Source organism: Podarcis bocagei, assembly GCF_964188305.1.
Source record: "Podarcis bocagei genome assembly, chromosome: 6".
In the NCBI taxonomy this organism is placed as follows: Eukaryota; Metazoa; Chordata; class Lepidosauria; order Squamata; family Lacertidae; genus Podarcis; species Podarcis bocagei.
In genome coordinates, this window is record NC_138130.1 from 92,194,098 (window position 1) to 92,216,486 (window position 22,389).

The following is a 22,389-nucleotide window of genomic DNA, read 5'->3' on the forward strand; positions in this document are numbered from 1 at the left end:
AATGAATCTCTGAGGCCCCCTCCATGAGAGGTCCAGAAGGTGGCAACATGGGAATGGGCCTTTTCTGCGGTGCCTCCTTGATTGTGGAATGCTCTCCCCAGAGAGGCTTGCCTGGTGGGTTCACCACAAATCTTTAGGTGCCAGGTGCAAACTTTTGCTCTTCTCCTTGGCCTCTGGCTAATTAAATGACCTATAGCCTTTTAAACTGTGTGCGTGTGAGGGGTTTGTGTGTTACTGTTTTGTCTGTTATTATGGTATATATTCCTGTGCTTTTATATTGTAAACCACCCTGTGATCCTCAGAGGAAACGTGGCATATGAATTTAATAAATAAAATAAAAAATAAATGGAATGAACTGCATTGCAAAAATAAAAATCTGAAGCACAGCTTTGCTTCAATCAGTATATTAGACCAGGAGGCGCAAAGCAGGTCAACGGATGCTGGAATTTGCAAAGAACCAATTGATCAAACTTCTTTTTTTCACATCAGGCCCATGGGCTGTGCCCCAAGCTGAGGTCGGGTTCAAACTAAACTGGGGATTATTATTCTTATTTATTCAATTTATATACCGCCCTTTATCAAAAGATCCCAGGGTGGTATGGTCCTCCAAACAAATATTCCTACTTGGATCTCCTGGTTCATTTTTACTTTTAACATTGCTAGTTAGGGACATAGTTGGGTTTAGGGACTTTGGGGGGGGGGGGAAGAAAAGATTTTGTTAATAGAGAAAACTGCAATCTAGATTATTATTATTATTATTATTATTATTATTATTATTATTATTATTATTAAGCTCCTTTATGCTAAACCAGAACATTGGTCCACTTAGCCCAGTATCATTTATTCTGACAGTCAGCTCTTTACAGTTTCAAGCAAGGATCTTTCCCAGCTGTACTTCCTGAGACCATTCAACGGGACAAGCTGTGGATTAATCCTGAGGCCTTCTGCATTCAAAGCATATGCTCTACCGGGCAGACATCCAAGATGAAACGGCTTCCAAATCAGTCCTTTTGAGCAGGTGTGATTGCAACTGGAAAGCTTATCATGGCTGGGATATCAATTCTAAGGCAGGGACCTCAGCCTAAAAGCAAGCGGCTTCTATAAAAGCCAATTCTAAAGGAGCTTTCTTGAGATGGTCTGAAAGAGATTCTAGTTTTGCAGAAGATGGCCCTAGCAAAGAATGAAGCTATTTCCAGCTGGACTATACTATACCAGCTTCTTAATCCTGCCCACCGCGTTAGGATTTGCACTATGCTGAAGTTATCTTTGGCAGGCAGAGGCGTCTGGGATTGGACGTTTGGTATCTGGGGGATACAGAAAGCAACTTCTGGTCCTGGGTTCAAACCTCGCCGCTAACACAACTGCATGAAGTAGCCTGAAGCCAGAGGGGAGGAAGCTTTTTCAGTCCAAGGTTGACAGGGGCAGGGGCTAGAGGTAAAAGTGGATGAAACAACAATTGCAATTTTTCTCATTTGCACAGCAGTCTGGTCTCTACATGCACCTGTCCATATACCACATCCATAAGAGCAAGAGGCATGATCAGAGTTCATGGACAAAATTCAGCCAGGTAAACAAACTCGGGGGCAAAGTAGAGCTAGTGAGGGTTGTGGCTTGGGGAGAGGAGATGTGGCTTAGGGAGAGGAGGTGTGGCTTAGGGAGAGGGGGTGTGGCTTGGGGAGTGTTCCAAGGGCCAGTCACAGAGGCCTGGACTGCATTTGGCCTCTGGGCCAGAAGCTTCCCAGCTCTGTCTTAGGCAAACCACTGTTTCTCAGTCTCTGCCAGCTATATGCAGAAGACAGCATGATTGGCTTATTTTACAAGGTGATTTAAATTACGCTTTTTGAGGAAGCGGGGTCTGCCCCATTAAAAAATTGGCTAAATTTGGCTAAACAAGTTGCTCTTTGTGTATTGTTTATTTACCACGGTGTCACTGTGCTTTGGATAAGCTAGCAATGCGCCTGATGCCGCAGCATCTTGTCAAATCCATTTTTTCTTTGGGGACGCTTTCTGACAACGTAATCCCTCTGGGACCATTAGGATCGTAAAAGACACTGCATGTTGGGGTGGGAGGGGCGAACCAAACCCAAAACCCGTCTCCTCCTAAACACTGACTCTCTGATGTCAACAAAAGTCATAATAATGAACTGCTTGCCTTCCTCCCAGGCCACCCCTCTCCCCACCTTAAAGACCTTGCTTATTCGTCAAACGAAATCGTTTGCTGCGGTCTGGCTAGTTAGGGCGAGTTAATGAGTTTCTGCTGCGGCTTTTCACACAGAAGAACAAAACGGAAAAACAACGACGCGGCAATTCAGGAGAAATAGTTTTTAAAAATGATTAAATACCTTCATTTTCTATATTGTCAACTACGTTGTTGACAAGCTGTATGACAGTCACTATGGAAGCTTGTGGGAGAAGGAGAGCAGAAATAAAGGGAAGGGTAGCTTCATGTTAGTATTTATAACACACAACGTTCTAAGGCTACCAATATTAAATTCTCACAGCGCAGACAGGGTTGCTGGGACCAGGGGTGGGTGGGGGAAGTCTATGGGCATGGGAAGGGGAGGCGGTGGCATTAATGAATTATGCAGCGGCTTGAAGGACATTTCAATTTCAGATAATCCCATACAATTCCACACCCCCCCCAACAGAAAAGCAAATGGGGATACATTCAAAGGCAGTACTTTCAGAAAGCTCATATGCAGTGATGAATATCAGTTCATAAATTCAGCCTGCATTGTCCAGCAGATTCAATTAACCAGGACAGTATCTTGCCTACCTGACACTAATCTCTAATTAATCCTCGCTTAAAGGCCTCCAAAGGCAAGCTGCTATCCTCCTGGCGACCATTATCTTTTTAGGCAATCACAAGGATATGAGATGGTGTGAAAGTCTTTTGGTCTAAATCTTTTTTCCAATAAGAACGCTTTCACTTTATTATACTGTGCCTACGAGAACAAAGCCCTGGTGGGGGAAACGAACAAATCGAGCAGTCTTAATTAAAAGATCATCACCGAATAGCTTTCGCTAAAGGCAGGGCTAACCAAAGTCGTGCCCTGCAGATGTTGGGGGCTACCGCTCCAATCAACCCTAGCTAGCATGGCAAATCACCATGGTTGAGGAGAGTTGGTGGTCTAAAACATCAGGCTACCCTTGATTTAAGGAACTGGCTTAAAAAATCCAGAAACTGTTATAGATCAAAGATGGCTACTAGGGGCATCAATGGACAGGGGGGGGGGGGGCTGACGGCCACCTCAAAAATTTTCAAGGAGTGGGCCGGGCTGCCTCAAAATTCTGCAGCGGCCACAAGTCCTTGCAGCACAACATGCTCACCTCACTCGCACGTGCATGAGTGACATCAGCATGTTGCACGGCATGCAAGCATGTTGCACGACATGTGCGCATGCTGCGCCGGTCTCCTTAATTGTGGGGGCAAGCCGGCATGCTTGATGGCCACACTTTCAGCATTGGGGCTGCCGCATTTTCACCAGCTTTGTAGAAGAGGGACATTTCATCTCAGAAGCAACCGGGTGAAGAACGGATGGACTCCTTATCTGTGTCATATAGCAACATACTGAGCCAGACAGCTGGAGTTCCACCTAGTCCAGTATTCCCTACTCGGACCAGAAGTGGCTCTCTTGGTTCTCAGATGGAGTTCTTTTCCAACGACTGAGACCTGATCCTTTAACCCAGTGATGGCCAAACGTGGCCCTCCAGCTGTTTTGGGACCACAACTCCTGTTATGTACTGAGTTGAATAGGATCCTAAAAGCAGCAGTCTGATTGGTCCTAGGATTCAGAATGCAGTAGTCTGATCGGTCCTAGAACAACAGGGTCCTGAATGCAGCAGTCTGATTGGTCCTAGAACAATAGGATTCAGAATGCAGCAGTCTGATTCGTCCACAGGAGCCACCCAATCCAGCTCCAGGTGGAAGTGAATCCGCAACCTGATTGGCCTACAGGAAAATCCTGGAATTAGCCAGTCACGTGGGGCCCATTGTGTAAATAATGTATATAAAGCAGACATTCTGGGAGAACTTCCATTCCTCCCCACCACTATGAGCTGAATAAAGAGCATGAAATCCACTCTTGACTCCGAGTATATTTCAACTCCCATCATCTCTAGCTCACAGGACCAGTGGTAAGGGGTGACGGGAACTGTAGTCCCAAAACAGCTGGAGGGCCAAGTTTGGCCATCAACACTTTAACCAAATGCAGAATTTTAAATCTTCTGCACGCAGAACGTGTGCTCTGCCACTGATCTGAATTTGTAAGATTTTAAAATATCCTCTCTTTAAGTCAGTTACCTCTGACTTAAGTCATTTACCTCTGGCACATAGCTGTGCACAACTGATCGTGCTCCTTTCCCCTTCAGCTAGGAGCCATTCCAGGAGAATCTGTACTACAGAGTGGACACACCATGCTATTCAGCATCTCAGTTATCCACATCACAAGAAAGTCTGGTAGAACACCAGTATACATATAATACACTCTTGGTGATAAGTGAGGGGGTTAAAATAGTATGACATTACCGTTATCATCGCCCGAGTCTGACTGGTAAGAACTGAGGGACTGGACTTCAGAGTTGCTGCCTTTATTGCTGCCTGAAAAACAGGTCACCTCTTCCACGTCATCAAGTCCTTTGCCTAGACATACAAAAGAAAGAAAGGAAAGGAAATTGGCGGAGCACAAATCTTTACTGAATCTAACAATGTGCAATCAAAGCTACTTCAACTATTATTACTACTGTTGTTATATTCAATATATTTACGACCTGCCCATTCCTGCCAAGTTGGAATTCAAGGCGGTTTACAACATTTAAAATATTTAATTATAAGAAACAACCCAGCTTAAAAGATTTTAAAAATAAAAATCTCTCCTTCGTGCTTTTTTCACCCCCTTCTGCTGCCTTATCTGCTAAAGGTAAAGAGAAAGGCAGCGGGAATATTTGGAAGGCTGGTGGTGGCAGAATTCTGACATCCAGATGTGGCCCAAAGGCTGGCAATTAATAACCCCCATTTTAGTGAAAGGTTTGTGCATCTGCCTCACCACAAAAATGTGAGTTGTTTTCAGACCACTCCATGTGCAGCCGTAATGCACTCCCCATTTATCCTTTCATGTTGTATATTTTTAGGTTGTGAAGGTGAGGGCAGGGATTGTGCGTTATTCTCTCTTGATCTGCAAGCCACTCTGACAGCCATGGTGGGAATAAATTAATGAGTGAATGAAGTAAGAAATAGGGGGCGGGGAGAGCCCTGTAATCCACATGTTTAGAAAGCTGGCATGAGTTTGACTTTGTGGTTTTGACTTTCTGTAAGTTATGCTAGAAAAATGCAACCTGTGCTGCTGATAGTGTGACTCATGCAATACATTGGCAATCAATCTACACAGAACAATAATTATACATACTTTATCATTGTCTACAACTTTATTAACATCTATCTACAACTCCACTAGCATCTCTCGGTATTGTGAATAACATCGAACTTACCTTTTGTTGGTATCTTCATGAACTTATCTAAAAGACTGAGTTAAGCATTTGAAAAATCTACTGAAACCAGACTTTATAAGTTCATTTTAAGCTGGGTAGTTTGCAAGTCTCTGTGGCTTTGTTTAATGTTTTGTATTTTTCTCAGAAGGTTGATAAAGTATGTACAATTATTGTTTTCTGTAAGTTATGGCTGCAAAATTTCTAGTGATAATTTTATTGCTTCTATCTTGTTCGCAAGCCACTTTTGAGGTTTCTTCCTACAATAGAAGCAGTATACAAAATTTCACGAAACCAATAAATGTGCCTCTGCCTAAACCACTCACTTTCAGTGCCGTTTTCCCAGGTTTTCCTGATGGAGTCGCAGTCGGAACGGCAGGGAGACACAGCAGGAAGGTTGGGGGCCACACTGCACACGACGACTCCTCGCCTGGCTGTCAGGATCCGAGGAGACTCTGGGTGGAACGTTGTCATCTCCTGATGCTCCACCCCGAGCCCATCAACGATCTTGTCCAAATTGTTCCTTGAGTCGCTCTGGAAGCAAGGGGTGTAGGCCATGGGCCTCACGGGGACCTGAGGTGGCCCCACCTCCTGATAAATATTGCGGCCATCCCCGCTGTTCCTCATGTTTTTGAACTGAATCCCGTTGCTCTTGTGAAGCAGAGCGGCAGTCGCCGGGTCTTGCACCAAGGTGATGTTGTTGCGGGAGTAGTTCTTCCTGAACACTTTCTTGCGGAACACTACGAAAAGAACGACCAGCAGGAATATGACGAAAAGCACGACAGCGATGCCGATGAGCTCCTCTTTGCCCACGTAAGAATGGCCGGCTTGGATGTTTGGGACGACCACCGGTCTCAGCCCACAGTGTTGGCCCACGTATCCCGGAGTGCAGTTGCATAGAAAGGACCCAAATACGTTGACGCAAGAGCCGCCATTTTCGCACTCTTCTCTCTCGCATTCGTTAATATCCTCCTCACACCTGAAGGGGGGAAAAAGTAGGGGTGACATCAGAGGCCACAGGTGGCCCTCTAGGAACACCTCTGCCACCATCGATCAGCCCGGGCACTGAGATCCGGCATTGAGGTCCTTCTGGCAGTTCCCTCCCTGCTAGAAGTGAGGTTACAGGGAACCAGGCAGAGGGCCTTCTCGGTAGTGGTGCCCGCCCTGTGGAATGCCCTCCCATTAGATGTCAAGGAGATAAACAACTATATGACTTTTAAAAGACATTTGAAGGCAGCCCTGAATAGAGAAGTTTTTAATGTTTGATGTTTTACTGGGCTAATGTGTTTCACTTGTTGGACAACCCAGTCAGACTGTGACAACCGAGTCAGGATTATCCCCAGGCCACACACCACCCTGAGCCCATCTCCTTCCCCTTGATTGTTTTCTCAGGTGCCCTCAGATCATTACTTTATACACAGAGCAAAGGGCTGAGTTAGGCTAGCCTTCTTCAGATGATGTCCTCCTGAACTTTGGACTACAACTCCCATCTTCCCTGACCATTGGCTATCCTGATTGAGGACGATAGGAACTGTAGTCCAAATCACCTGGAGGGCACCGAGTTGGGGAAGGCTGAGTTAGGCCAATGGTCCTCATTGCGCTTACTTGCATTAACTCTTCAAGGTTTATTTCCCACTTTGCTACAAGATGAGGTCGTTTACCGGAGATGCTGGACCCGTAACCTAGGTGCATAGTACCGCATGACCTCCAACACTTCCCCAGGCAGCACAAGCATCAAACTTACGTCAGTCCCGTTAACCCGCTCTTGCAGTTGCAGATGAAAGCGTTGCCAATGGGATCGCATGAGCCTCCATTGCGGCAAGGATTTGGAAAGCAGGCAGTGATCTCTGACTCGCAGTTTCGCCCAGTGAACTGAGAGAGGCAACTGCACTGGTAACCTAAGGTGTTTAAAAACAAACAAACACACAAATCAAAGATTGCTCTTCAAACATGATACAGTACAGTTTCCCTATTAGCATTCGTAAATGGGGCTTTATTTCCCCCTAGTGGCTGGCTTAAGAATACGGCTCGTTTTGGAGCCATAAAAATCTACAGCTTTCAGTTGCAAGGTCTGAGGAACAACTTCCCGTATTACATTGTTTAAGCATAATCTCTATTTAAGCAAAACGTCATGTCTGAATGACCTTAGGCGACAATGGTTTTAAAGATCCCATGTTGATCACAATCTTTTTTTAACAAAGAGGTTGAAGGACATTTAAGCTTAATATAAAAGACTAATGGCCTGGGTTTTTAAAAAATATATATAAAAAAACAGTGTTTCTTTAACACTATCAAAGAGTAGTCATACTTCTGGATAATAGCTGACCCGTCTTATTGCAACGCTTTCTCTCCACAGGAGGAGTGGGGAACTTGTAGCCCTCCGTGTATTGCTGTATTCCAGCTCCCATCAGCCTCCGCGAACGTGGTAAATGGTCAGGAATGATGGGAGTTGTGGGCCAACAACACTTGTAGGGCCACAGGTTACCTGTACCTGTTCTATAACACACCCGTTTAAGCTGTGATCTTCTCCCTAAGCTGTATGCTGTTTTTGCAAGTCTCGGTTTAATCAATGTTCTGGTGAGCCATGTATGGGAGGGGTGGGCTATATTTGGCTTAGTAAGGGTCACAAGCTGGGTCCAGCAGATGTACTGGGGGATTCTCAAAAGCGATTCCAATAATGCCTTTCAGTTTGGAATGTGCCGCTTGATAATGCTGCTGGTGGAAGGTAAAAAGCAAGGGAGAACCAGTTTAAAATTGAATGCAAATTCTAGTCGAAGCACACGCTGAATTTCACAGCTACGTGAAATGCAGGAGCGGATTTCATCATCATGTGTGAATGAAAAGTGAGAGAAGCTTCAGTGGCTGCAAACAAGTGCCATCAACTACTAGCACAGCTGTTTCTGTATTTGGCAGGTGGTGTGTGTTTGCAATGTACAAAAAGGATATTGTAAGGAATGTTAAATGCCACCTGCAACTTTTCTGCCAATGGGTGATATCTCGGTAAGTCATACTCAGAGTAAACCCATTGGAACCAATGGACGTAATCGCACAATGTCCAAAATATTTTCCCATGACAAAAATAAGCACTGCCAATCCATCAGTAGAAACAGGTTAATTTGACTGAAGCCAAGGCATAAATGACTATCCCTTCAATATGGTTTCAAGAGATATTTCATCTTTTATCTCTCAAACTGCACAGAAGCTGATGAAGTTACAACAGTGTCTTACACAGGAATAACAAACAGGTCTTGATTCAGTTATTTCATCCTTTCTGCTGAAAACAAATGAACTTAAGGGCTTAAATCCACAAACCAGCTAGCTGGAAAACTCTGAATTAAGTATCCTTTAATTCCATCAAGCAACCAAATACAATACTTTGGTTTAAATCTTTTCTGAAAGGTAAACAGAGGCTTCCTTTCTGAAGTGGAATAAAAGAGTACCTTTGCTTCCTGCGTGCTATTTTTGGGCTGATTCATACATGACATTATTTATTTGTTTGCACCTGAGATGTACACTTGACCAGATGAAGTGTGAACAACAAGAGAAGAGAAGAGAAGAAACTTGTATTTACAGACATGTGTACCACCCACACCCTTGCATTAGGGGGCAGGGGAGTTTTAGAAATTTGACCTTTCTGAATTCTAATATAAATTGATATGTGAACCTGAGCTTAGATATCCATTGGCTTTTGGATATATATTTTTTTTAATGTTCCAACAAAATTCTCATATTTAAAAAAAGCATTAAAATGATGTTTAAAAACAAATGCTTGGAATCACGGAATCCTAGAGTTGGAAAGGTACCCCAGGGGTCATCTAGTCCAGCCCCCTTGCCATGTAGGAATCTCAGCTCAAGCATCCCTGGCACATGGCCATCCAACCTCTGCTTAAAAACCTCCAAGGAAGGAGACTGGCCTTTTTTTTTTTAATGCATTATTCTGAGGGAAAACCTGTTTTTATTTTTGCCCCTCTAAATCTAACATTTTACACGAGGGACTTTTAAAAGCAACATTTGCAGATTAATGTGGAAATGGGGACAGAACAGACTATGGGACTCACTTCCAGAGAGGAGGCTGTGATCGTCACCAACCTGGATGGCTTTATAGAGGGCTGGCCAAATTCAGGGGCAGGGTGGGTGTCAGGGAACTGACATTGGAGCGAGAAGTGAAGGGAAGGCTCTCAGATGATGCTGGGGAAGGACCCAGCAGCCGGGGGAGAAACAGCTCAGTAGAGGGGGAAGCCAATCGGCGCAACACCAGGGATGAAGGGGGGCAGACGGGGGAATTGGAGAGAGGGCTCCAGGACTCTTCACTGGACATCAGTGAGGAGAGCCCAGGTCCTCCGCTACCCACGCCTTCCCTGCGCAGAAGACTCCCGCGCAGTGAGAGGAGGAGGAGACTGGGTGTCAAACAACTTTTATGCTGGAAGAGGTTCAAGAAACGCCCACTGACTGAGGCAGCCACAGGAAAAAGGGGCTGCGCAGTTAGAAGGGTTTAACATGGGAAATTAACCGAGAAAGGCACCAGCTTACGCACGAGTAACTCATACCCATTACAGTGGGCTTTCAATGGCTACTAGCACAATGGCCATCTTTTGCCTCTACTGTCAGAGACAATATGCCTCTGGATACCCCAGTTGCTGGGGATTGCAGGTGGGCAGAGTGCTGCGGTGCTCCTGTCCTGCTGGGAGACTTCCCACATGCATCTGGCTGGCCAGTCAGAATAGGATGCTGGACTAGGCCGGCCATTGGCCTGATCTGGCAGGCTCCTCTTATGACATGTGTTTATAAGAATTTTAAGGTCTTAGATATATAATAAATGTTCATAAATGTACCAAGCAAACACGTATATAAATATATAAACCACATGTCTGGAGCAGCACAGGAAGACAGTCCTGAAACCATTTTGACTCCCAAGCTGACCAAATGTTTCTCTGCAAAGGAGGGAGGAGGTGAAAAAACCTTCCTTGTTACAGGAATTTAGCAAGAAATGGCCAGACTACCAGGAAAGGCAATCAGATAAGGCATTATCAGACAACATGGCAGACAGGAAAAACAACAACATTCAAATTTCTGTTGTAGACCACCTTTTCTGTGATGTAGGTATGATGTTTTTGGGGGGTGGTCTTGGGTTACACCCCTTCTGTGATGAATGTATGATGTGTGGAGGGGTGGTCTTGAGCTCCAGGGCAGGGAATTTAAAATGTCTATATAAGGGCAGGCACACTTTTGTTCTGGGTCCTCCTCTGTGTGAGGGGAGCACCCTGTTGCAACAGCTTCAATAAAGATCAGGCTTACTAGCTGCTTTGCTTCTCAATATTCTCTGGTTGGCCTCTGTTATTTTCTCCTACCAATAGGGAACCCACGTAAGGACTCTATACTGTGGTACCTTGGATTACAGACGCTTCAGGTTACAGACGCTTCAGGTTACAGACTCCACTAGCCCAGAAATAGTATCTCGGGTTAAGAACTTTGCTTCAGGATGAGAAAAGAAATTGTGTGGCGGCGGCGCAGCAGCAGTGGGACACCCCATTAGCTAAAGTGGTACCTCAGGTTAAGAACAGTTTCAGGTTAAGAACGGACCTCCAGAATGAATTAAGTTCTTAACCCGAGGTACCACTGTATGGGCTTCTTGGATACCCCATAAGGGAAAAAGGGCAGATTCTGTTAACAACACATGTCCCTGGTTCAGAGTGACTGAGTAATGTGCGGAAAGGCCTTCAGTCCCGTTCTACCGTGGCTGCCGCCAGCATCTCTTCCGGCAAACGCAATCCTCTGCCACACACGGCTGCAGTTTGAGGGCATCTGACAAAGTGCAGAGACTTTGCACCCAGCCCCATTTAATTACGTATGCTCTTTTTAATGTGCAGAGGATCTCTTGGGCTAACGAATTTATTTTGCCTTGGAACTGGGGGCGGGAGAGGAAAGGAAAAAAAGAGTGGCCACATCGATGTCACAGCAGATTGCTTTATAGATTGGCTGGCGCATAGTTAGGGTCCATTGCTTTAGAATTATGGCACCATAACAATCCTTTATTTACATATACTGCTGAGACAGTGAAAAAAAAAACCCCGAGCAAATAGATTTCCTAACGAGAGAAAAAGAGAGCGAGCCTGCATGCTGAAATATCCCCCCAGGGTGTTCGTTTTCCAGCGGCAGCAGCAGCAACAACGAACGCATGGAGGCCTAAGTAGCTTTGGAGCAGAGAATGGAGAGGCAAACCATTTCACTGCAGAGCTGTTTATATGCCTCTCATAATAAAATGAACCCATCATTTGGAGATGTATTCACGCAGCCCATTCCCCTCCCAGTAGCCAATGTAAAATTTGAAATATCTAACTCTGCCTGGGGGGAGGACAGAAGGCGGAAATTATCCTAAAGTGATTTGTTAGAAAGGTTTCAATTTGCACATCATGCTATTTGCTGACTGGTCGTGTAAATAGACTCCAGCGAAATCAATAGGAAGAGGAGCCTAGTTTCCTCCTTTTACTTAGTTTATTCATGCGGCGAACGCTTGACCTAATTTATTATACGCCGTCCAAGTTAAAGTTAGGCATTTGTTTTATCCTCACTCCCCAGGGACGTAAATAATCTTGTTTAGCAATTTCCTTGAAAGCTTCTACATCTTTTGAATTATTACCCTTCTTTCCTTGCTGGGTCCTGCTACGTGCTCTCTTTCCTCAACCTCCTATTTGCAGATAAAGAGCCATTAAACATACAAGTTAGCCCCAACATGCGCCCTGATGCCTCATATTAAATTCCAAGCCTGCTGTCTTTACTTGTTTAATGTGCTAAAGCTTTTACATTCACTACCTTTCAGCTCTCTAGGCACCATCTTCAGTTCAGCTGACGTGCCCTCAAGCTCACTCCCCGCTAAACCAAAGCAAACGAGAAAGGAGTCAGTGTTAATATTCGTACCACAGAGGGGTTTTCTGAACCAAACGGGGAAGAACTACTGAGATTGGGAATCAGGGTCATGCAGGACTACTGAGCAGTGTCCTGGCAAATGCTGAAGTGGCCCCTGAACCTCCATAGCATATGATAGCTTGGTTGGTAGGAGCATGGTGCTGATGATACCAAGGTTGCAGGTTCGATCCCCAATAAGGGGCAGCTGCGTATTCCTGCATTGCAACTCTGTGATTCTATGGTTTCCTGCATCCCTGTGTGGGAGAAGTGTCCTGTGTACAGCAACAGTCTGAGAAGGGTCCTGGACGTGTCATGTGAGAGAAAATGCAGGTCATGGGAAATTCAAATTCAGTTCCTGGGTGGTTCAGGACGCGAATGCCCTCTCACGGGCCAAGACTCAGGGCCAATCTGGACATTGCAACAAATTGCATATTTTGCGTGCCCCATGTCTAGGGGGCATATTTTGCATGCCCCATGCATTGCTGTTGTAATATCTGAAGAGCAACTCCTCCTAATAGGGAACCCAAGTGGTGAGTGCCAACAGACTTGGATGCCGATATGAGACCACTGAGAAGGAAGAGGGAGGCATCAAGGGAACCCCAAAATTTGCAACAGTAGAAAACTAAGGGGGAAACTCCTCCTTCCCCAGTAGCTGAATGAGGACTGCTCATGTTCAATAGCCGTGTAATGTTGAGTGCAAGCTGGAGGAGAAAAAATGGTGGGGAATTGGGGAGTGATTCCCTGCTTTAGTTCGCTGCATCTTACTCATATCCTGCAGAACAGCACAGTTGGCTGCCTGGAACCCTGAAGAGGAGCACTCTCCTCTTAGAGAGGAAGATAGGCAGCCATGTTTTGTTGCAGGTCCCAGGTGTAGAAGTGAGATGAGCAACATTCAGTTGCACATCCAGCTTGTGAATCTTATCTATGCAAGTTTCCCTTTGTGATATTGCGGCAGACGACAAACTGGGAATGCGAAACAGTTGCATCTGTCACTGTGCGCCTGCAGACACACCTTAGGCTCGCACGGGGATGCATCAGCACAGTGGAATCCTGAATGCTTGGGCTTGCACTGCAGCCTAAAGCAAGAATCGTGGAATTGCAGAGTTGGAAGGGACCCTGGCGGTCTTCTAGTCCAACCCCCTGCAATGCAGGAACCTTAGCAAAATTCAGAAGCTCAGAAGGCATTCTCAGACAAAGAAATAATAAGCATATGTATGCATGTAGGTGTGTGTGTGTATATTTCTGTGATTAACAAAACAGAGGTTTTATTTTTGTGGCAAAACATTTCCGCCTTCATCAGTGTGTGTGCTTCTTTTTTAATCAGAGCAGCTGACGAAGGTGGAAAGGGAAACGTTTTGCCATATAAATATCTGTTTTGTTAATCACAGTAACGTACGTATATATTATTTTAGTGATGAACCAAATCCCCAGAGGGATCAAGAGCAAGTTTGTGTGAAGAGCTGTTTGATGCTTAGCTCTCTATCTCTCTATTTGTGGGGCAATCCTATCTCAGGGATGTTTTTGATTGGGACAAGGGAGCTATTGGGTCTGTCTGAGGTCACGATTCTATGGGCCAGTTCACATTTAAAGTGACCTGCAAACAGCAGCCAGGCAGAGGAAGGTCATTTGTAAGAATTGTGCATATACAGTGGTACCTCTGGCTAAGAACTTAATTCGTTCCGGAGGTCCCTTCTTAACCAGAAACTGTTCTTAACCTGAGGTACCACTTTAGCTAATGGGGCCTCCCGCTGCTGTTGCACTGCTGGCGCACGATTTCTGCTCTCATCCTGAAGTAAAGTTCTTAACCCGAGGTACTACTTCCGGGTTAGTGGAGTCTGTAACCTGAAGCGTTTGTAACCCAAGGTACCACTGTACCTCCACTTCTTCCGGGATACAGTGGACCCTCTGGATATGGATTTAATTTGTTCTGGGGGTCCGTGAGCACCCTGAAAAATCTGTAACCAGAGGCACCGCTTCTGCGCATGGTGTGATAGAGCACTTCTGTGCATGCGTGTGGCACACAGAGCACTTCTGGATATGCGGCGAAACCCAAAAAATACTTCTGGGTTTGCCACTTTCGCAACCCGGAGATTACGTATCCAGAGAGGTACGTAACCAGAGAGTCCACTGTATGTTTGCAGCAGCTAGATGTGGCACTTCCATTTATTCGGTCTTACGAAGGCCTCCTTTGCTGCTACAAACTCAGTTGTGACCCAGCCTACTCGGCTCCAGAAATGCTTCCACACAGCCTGCCATATTGGCCAAACCACCCGACAATACTATTGATCAGAGCTGGAAGGGACGCAGCAAGATGTTGCTAATTGAAATGAGGCAGATTATTAAGCTGGTAGTTCTGTGCCAAGAAGGAAGCAGAGGCTGTTTCCAACCCATTCCGTAGCTCAACAAAACCTCTTTCTCTCTCAATGCCCCCTCTGCCCCCAAACGGTGACTGCTGGCATGAGAAACTTAAAGCTCAACTCATCTCCCTCCCCCCACCTCTGGAAATGTAAGGCTGAATGCAAGATATTCACCACCAGATGGCACACTCAGACAAGTCCCTCCATTCTGGCAAGGGCTCCTCTCGCAGGCGTCCGGATACAGCACGCAGCCCAGCTTCAGCTCTGTAAGGCCGACCACTTCTGCAAAGCTGCTGCGCTTGTTCTGCAGCGGCAGCTCATTGTTGTTGAGGACGACGGAGTCCAAGCAGCCCTGGAAGCCGCTCGAGACCTGCGTGGCTCTCTTGTCCGTCAGGCTCCGGACGTTGTCCACCTGCACCTGGGCGCCGAAGTAAACTGAGCTGTCGGTGCTGAGTGTCTGGAAGTAGAGCGGGGCTTTGCGGCGCTCCACGTAGCTGTCGTCGAGCGACAGGCTGGTGAAATTCCGGTTCAGCTCCAGGAAGACCGAGTGCCAGCTCCCATCATTAACAGCTCTGCCGGAAATCCCCAAGATGCCCGGGCCGGTTCCGCAGTCCAACTGGAACCACAGTTTGCCATCCACGATCTGCAATGGGAAAGCGGAAATGTCAGGTCAATGAAGGACTGCATGCCCTTAGAATTGTTCTGTAATGCAATGTGGTCAGCATCAGCAGTGTGCGCAAACATTCTGCTGTCATTGATCGCAGCAGGATGGTGGTTACATTTAAGTAACCTGCAAAGCGCAGGCATCTCTCCACTTACATATGTACTGCTGGGAAATAAATAAACAGGTTCACACCTGGAAATGGTGAGAGAGAGCTGGAGGGTCCTCAAGGCTCACGAGGAGACCCTCCCTGGAGCCCAAAGAGGGTGTCAGTGAGGATGGAGGAAGCTCCAAACAGACCGGAGGTGCAGCAGGGCTTTGTTTACGTTGCTCAGCCTAACAGCTGACGTGCGGGGTAGTGCAGCAGCAAGAGTCACTTTCCCACACGTCATCTAGCCTCTTGCTGGCCCCAGAGCTTCAATTCTAGTTGTGGATATTTTGGGAAACAGTACTTTTTGTATTGATTGGAGAGAGAGCGTCAGAGAGGCTGTTTAAAGTGTTCTCCCCACTTTACGCAATTTCACTTATGTGTGTGGGGGCCTGGAACATAACTCCTAAATTAGGGGTGGGGGGGGGATGCACCTGCATAGGGATTCTGCACCAGCAACTTCTGTGTGTTAGGTTGCTTAGGGATATATTCACATGTTCTGATCGGTGCAGGACTAGCTACCATTGAAGACTCCATTGCCATGACAATTTATTTTTAGCGGTTGACTTTATAACACCATCTCTGCACTTCCTGAGCTGAAGAAGCCTTCACCGCCCCTTTGCCTTTGTTTGCATGTCTCTGCTATCTGACTCATCTTTGCCTCTATACAACAGGGCAAACCCTATTGCTCTTATGTTATGTACTGAGTTGAATAGGATCCAAACTGCAGCAGTCTGATTGGTCCTAGAACAATAGGATCCAAATTGCAGCAGTCTGATTGGTCCTAGAACAATAGGATTCAGAATGCAGCAGTCTGATTGGTCCAAGAACAATGCAGCAGTATGATTGGTTGGCAGGAACCACCCAATCATACTCCAGATACAAGTGAATCCACAACCTGATTGGCTTACAGTAGAATTCCAGAATTAACCAATCATGTGCAGCCCGTTGTGTAAATAATGTATATAAAGCAGATACTTTGAGGGGACTTTCATTCATTCCTCCTCACCACTATGAGCTGAATAAAGAGCATGAAATCACTTTGCGACTCTGAGTATATTTCATCTTAGAACATGGGTTTTTTTTGCTTGCTTCCAGTCTTACTCCCGCTTCTGCTGCAACTTCCTAGTGTCTCTCTCAGTCACTCCTATTGCTTCTTCTCACTCTGTTAATAACCAGAATAACCAGAGTTGGCCTCTGCCCGTTTACAGTACATTGCATTACATTGTGAATGGACTGTAATATTGCAATGACAGCGGGAAGCAGCTGCTGGCAAATGTCCTAAAAATGACCTAACCAAATGGCTTGTGACTAGTGATGGGCAAGCCACCCATGGACTGCCTGAGAGACAACCTTTACAGAACAACAAACCCCTGTGTTGCAAACTTAACACAACAAACAATACAAGCAACACGAAGACCAGTATACTAGATAGCACTGCAATTCTTATTGCATAATATACATGATTTAGTACAACAAAAACAAAATGTGTACACTTGTAAATTCTCTAATATATTTGAAATCAAATGAACACACGTCTGTCAATCTTTGAAAGTCCATAGAAGTATAATAAGTCTATGGTTGAAACAAAGTAATAGATGCTATCCTGTAGGCTAAGCGGTAAAACTTTTTTTAGGCGTTCATGGTGCCGAAGTAGTGAGTGGTTACATATTCTCATGACCACTGCTCCTTGTGCATTTTTCTAATTTATGGGTTGTGCTGAAGACGATTCCAGCAAAACAGTGGGATTATCCGGGATCACTGTCCAACGTTGTTATTCACTTACTACTTTGGCACCAGGAAGCAACCTTAGCTGTCCCCATCCCACTCGTCCCATTCCACCGCACAAGTTGGGAAATGGGTCGAGTTCCTCCTAGATCCCTTGCCCTCAACTGACAGCTTTTGCAAGGTCAAGGGTGGTCTAGGCAGTCCTTCTCCTGGCTCTGCAAAATTTTTATTTTAGGAGGTTTCAGTTTGGAAAGTGGGATGGTGATGAGCCAAGGATTCTTCTAGAGCTTGAATTTTAATCCTATCAGAAGAAGAATTCTTGGGGGTTTGCAATGCTTGTCTCTTTCTTGAGGTGAGAATTACTAGCCCAGGCTATGATATCTGGGGCCAGGTGTGGCATAATTCAATGCCATATCTGGTTGTAACCTATCTGTAGTCATAATAAACAAGAAAGAAAGAGATGTACAAGCCCGGTTCTGATACTTACTGGACCAGTGCTGCTATCTGTGTGGAAGAGTACCAGCTATGCCTCCCTCCTTTCCACCACATACATAACGTAACATGAGTGACGGGGTCCTCATGGCAGCCCATACACACTGTCAAAAAAGGGAAGAAATGACAACAGAAATGGTACACAGTTGTACCATTTCTGTTGTCATTTCTTCCCTTTTTTGACAGTGTGTTTAGGATTTTGTATGGAGAAGCTTGCAATGTGTCATGTATTCCAACCCTTTTAAGCTTATGGGCCCATTTGGATTTGTGACTGAGTGCTGTCAGTTCACCTCCACCCACTCCTGGTTCAGCACCCCACTGTAAAGACATGAAAAGGAAAGGTACACAGTGTATGTCACATTCCCAATGGGTCAGATCTAGTAGAATTAACCTGAGCAGATAGAGGTGAAAAAGGAAGTGGGATAGAGTGTCGCTTTTCCAACTTCCTCTTCCAGATCTATGTACTTCTCAAGGGAGAAAAAGGCAATTGCTGTCATCGCCTTGTGACCAAGGGTACTGTGTGTGTGGAGGAGACTAAAAGGTTTTGTGGGTGCAAAGAGCATATCTCAAGAGCATGGCAGAAGTGAGGGTGGGTATGCCCTTTCTCCTCCATCACAGAATTTGCAGCACCTGCCCAAAAAGCATTTCAAGTAGACTTCAGATTCCATCTTAGGAGAGGAAAAACAAGGTTGAACCTACATATGTGATGCTCCCACACAGGTGGCAGCCGAGGACAAACCCAAAAGCAAGCAGACAAAGAGGGACTTGAGACTTTGCTGAATGCCGAGGGAACAGATTGCAACCTGTACGCGAAGAAGCACATCAGCTGCCTTTCCACCTGGCCATTATGCAAATCCACCAGAACCCTCTGTGTTTCCGTGTCCTCTTCTTCCCTTACCATCCCTTCCCTTTTATGCCACATCTGCTAGATTGTAAACCGTTCTGGCAGCCATTCTGCCTATTTCATCCTTCGCGCAGTACAAAATAGAATTTTTAAGTGCTTCATAAATAAGAAGAACGAGGAAAGCCTGTGGCAGGTTCAAGGGTGGACGGCAGCGCTGAGGACACCACCATTCCTGGCCAGGATAGCTGTTTGCCGATGCAACTCGCAGCCTGGAGACAGTTTATGGTCCTTAAGAGCAGTGAAGGCAGTATGAGAGAGACACCGTTTCCTGTGATGGTGATGTTGTGCCTCCCTTCAAGCAGGCTGGCAGAGTTTTGAAGTTCCTACCAAACCTTGCATGGGACGCGGATGGCGCTGTGGGTTAAACCACAGAGCCTAGGACTTGCCGATCAGAAGGTTGGCAGTTCGAATCCCTGCGATGGGGTGAGCCCCTGTTGCTCGGTCCCTGCTCCTGCCAACCTAGCAGTTCAAAAGCACGTCAAAGTGCAAGTAGATAAATAGGTACCGCTCTGGTGGGAAGGTAAACGGCGTTTCCGTGCGCTGCTCTGGTTCGCCAGAAGCGGCTTAGTCATGCTGGCCACATGACCTGGAAGCTGTATGCCGGCTCCCTCGGCCAATAAAGCGAGATGAGCGCCGCAACCCCAGAGTCGGCCGCAACTGGACCTAATGGTCAGGGGTCCCTTTACCTTTTTTACCAAACCTTGCAATGCAGGTTTCATTAGAAACAAGAGTGGGGAGGAACACACATACCACAGGTGCCAACAACAGTATCATTCCCTTCTCAACACTGCCATTGTCTCTAGCCACAGTTGCAAGAAAGCCATTTAAGAACGCAAGCGAGTAAGAAGAGCTTGGCTAGATCAGAACAAAAGCCTATCTAGTCCAGCATCTTGTTCTCACAGTGACCAACCAGATGGGAAGTCTTTAAATAGGACCCAAATACAGCACTGATGATCAGCAACTGGTATTCAGCTGCTGTGGTTCTCAGCACCTGGTACTCACACAACTGCCTGCAACACAACCTGCAACACAACCACCAAAGCTAGTGGCCACTGACAACCTTTTCTTTTCCTCCATGAATTTGTCAAATCCTCCCTGAGAGCCATTCAAGTCTGTCGTTTTCTTTTGGGACCGCTGTATGCAGGAAAAGGGATGAATACTGCCTCCCCCGTACCACCCTCCCAATCCTGACCACCCCTACAATTTAGTGGGAAAAGGGCGTAGGGGAAAACAACAACAATGGCAGTGTAATTCTTTCAGCAAAGGTAATGGTTAAAATGAATCCTAGGGAGGAGAAACAGACCACAGAAAAGGAAATAGCTAGGACAGTCTATGGAAGTCATAGCCAGACAGAACAGCAGCGGGCTGTGCACAACTGGGGAAAATACAAAGCTTTTTTTTTTTTTAAATCAAATTCTGAAAGCTGAAAAAGGAAGCCACAAGAGAGAGACGCTGATGATGTTTTGCAGCTGCCATGTAAAATGCTAACCCCACAGGCTTAGTGAGCACAGCAACTCTTCATGGCAGAACTTGCCCCAATGAGGTAGTTGTGGGGGCTGAAGGTCCCCGCCTTCCCACAGTTGCCTAAGCCTCCTCCTCCTCCGGGTCCTTCCCAAGCAATCTGAGACTATGCTGGGGTGCCTGTCTCTGCACCTCCCTCTTCATACCTCTTCTGGTCCTTGGGGACTGGGGGAGAAGAGTGTGTTGAAGCAGGAGAGGGCAACACCTTGGCTTTTCACGAGCCTGACTCGTCTCTGTCTCTTGGCCCTCCTCCTCCTCCTCTCCAGCCTCTTCTGCCTCTGAGCCTGGACTGCTCTCTGCCCCAGCCTCTTCCTGCTCACTAAACCCTGTTACCTCTTCAGCTTCTGACACCTCTTCTTCCCAGTCTTCTCCCTCTGACCACTCATCATCGTCCCACCACCACTCCTCTGCATCCAGCCAGTCCATGACATCACGTCACTCACCTGCTTTCCTCTAGAGATTTAACCTGGATAGAATATGCCCTTGAAATGTAGCAATACGGCTGCCTAGACGGAGGGGGTGGTATGTCTGGCTGCAGCTGCTGGGGCGATAGCTACTACAGATATATGGGCACCAGAAAGCTGGGGGAAGTTCCCCTCCCCTGATATACCTAGATGTGCATCCACATAAAACCTCATTATCCTGACCAAGCAGGAGAGTATGAAGCAACCACTAAGGGGATATACAAATTGGCATGCTTGAACGGCTTCCCCAAATAAGCAAAGCGAGATGAATGGGCATCGTATATCATTTTAGAATATTAGCCTGGATAAGGTGCTTGGATGTCATCCATTTCTGCATATCAACACAGGCAATGAAACCATCAAACGGTCCTTTTGGGACCTCCCTAGACTTGCAAAGTCCATCTGCAGTCACAGCTCATGAATACAAAATGGTGCCTGCCCATCCATCCAGGGGAATATTTAGTTAGTGGGATTGCATTTCAGGTTCATTTGGGCGAAATGTTAGGTTTAATTAAAATATTACTTTCTCCAGCTCCTGCTGCACCTGGGATCACATCCAAGGCTTCCTGTAGCTGAAGCAATGGGAGTTTCAGGCGACCCTTGACGGGGGTAACGTATGGCAGCCTCACACTTTTCAGTATTGAATTTTACGCAGTGAGGCCACATATACATTTCCTGCTTGGCAAGGGGTTGGACTCGATGGCCCTTGTGGTCTCTTCCAACTCTATGATTCTATGATTCTTCTATATATTACCAAGTGCCTCTGATGGCAAGGACAGAGAAACAGAGATTTCTTTTGTGTGCATTCTGACTCCCACATGAGAACACAGGTTCTGCTAGCCCTGTACTGTCGGATGCAGATCAAGAGATCTGAAGGCGGCAAGGACAGAGTTCTGTGCAAATGGGCTCTCAGAATTGCTCCTCCGTGCTTTTTAGGTAGAAAAACTGGGGCAGAAGGAAGAGGCATTTCACTGAACTAGATTAACTGCAACTAATCCATCTGCAGGAATATGGGACTGGTCTGATCCCATGTAAAAAGGGAGGTGGGAATTCTAACTTTAATAGCAAAAAGGAGTGAAATGCTCTTTTCCTTGCAGCCACCTCCTTGCAGTTCCCCAACGCTATTGTTGTTGCTATTATTATAGCAGGAATAACAACATTTTTTATTATTTATATGCCACCCACCTGACTGTGTTGGGCAAGCCAGTGGGCGGCTCCCGACAAAATATTAATAACACATTAAGACATCAAACATTAAAAGCTTCCCTATACAGTTGTGCCTTGGAAATCGAACGGAATCTGTTCCAGAAGTCCATTTGACTTCCAAAATGTTCGAAAACCAAACCGCAGCTTCTGATTGGCTGCAGGAAGCTGTGCTGGACGTTTGGCTTCCGAAAATCAGTTGAAAACCGGAACACTCATTTTGCGTTTCGATCATTCGGGAGCCACAAGGCGTTCGAGATCCAAGATATGACTGTAAAGGGCTGCCTTCAGATGTCTTCTAAAACTCAAATAGCTGTTTATTTCCTTGACATTTGATGGGTGTTCCACAGGGTGGGCACCACTACCGAGAAGGCCCTGTCCAGGGCATCCAGTTTTTTGGGGCTGTGCTCTCACGTGGGTCATGTGAGCTCAGTTAGTTTGAGCATGGTGTTGATAAAGCCATGGTTGTGGATTTGATCTGCGTATGGGCGCATTGAAGGGAGTTGGGCTAGATGATCCATGGG

The 22,389-nt window shown here is 46.1% G+C and overlaps 1 protein-coding gene across 11 annotated transcripts in view; it reads right to left on the reverse strand.

The window, feature by feature from the left end:
- Nucleotides 1-22,389, reverse strand: part of FAT3 (FAT atypical cadherin 3) — a 745,081-nt gene that overhangs the window by 290,981 nt on the left and 431,711 nt on the right. For 6 of the 11 annotated variants that reach the window (XR_014008884.1, XM_081197246.1, XM_081197244.1 and 3 more), the window contains 6 exons: nt 14,919-15,387; nt 12,295-12,354; nt 7,229-7,382; nt 5,811-6,463; nt 4,529-4,642; nt 2,343-2,402 (listed from right to left, as the gene is read on the reverse strand). Coding sequence is in view for 10 of the 11 variants with exons in the window: in XM_081197246.1 (XP_081053372.1) it covers nt 2,343-2,402; nt 4,529-4,642; nt 5,811-6,463; nt 7,229-7,382; nt 12,295-12,354; nt 14,919-15,387 (1,510 nt within the window). In the remaining variant the exon portion in view is untranslated. The remainder of the gene's footprint in view (nt 1-2,342; nt 2,403-4,528; nt 4,643-5,810; nt 6,464-7,228; nt 7,383-12,294; nt 12,355-14,918; nt 15,388-22,389) is intronic. The other 5 variants (XM_081197248.1, XM_081197245.1, XM_081197241.1 and 2 more) reach the window with 3 other exon arrangements.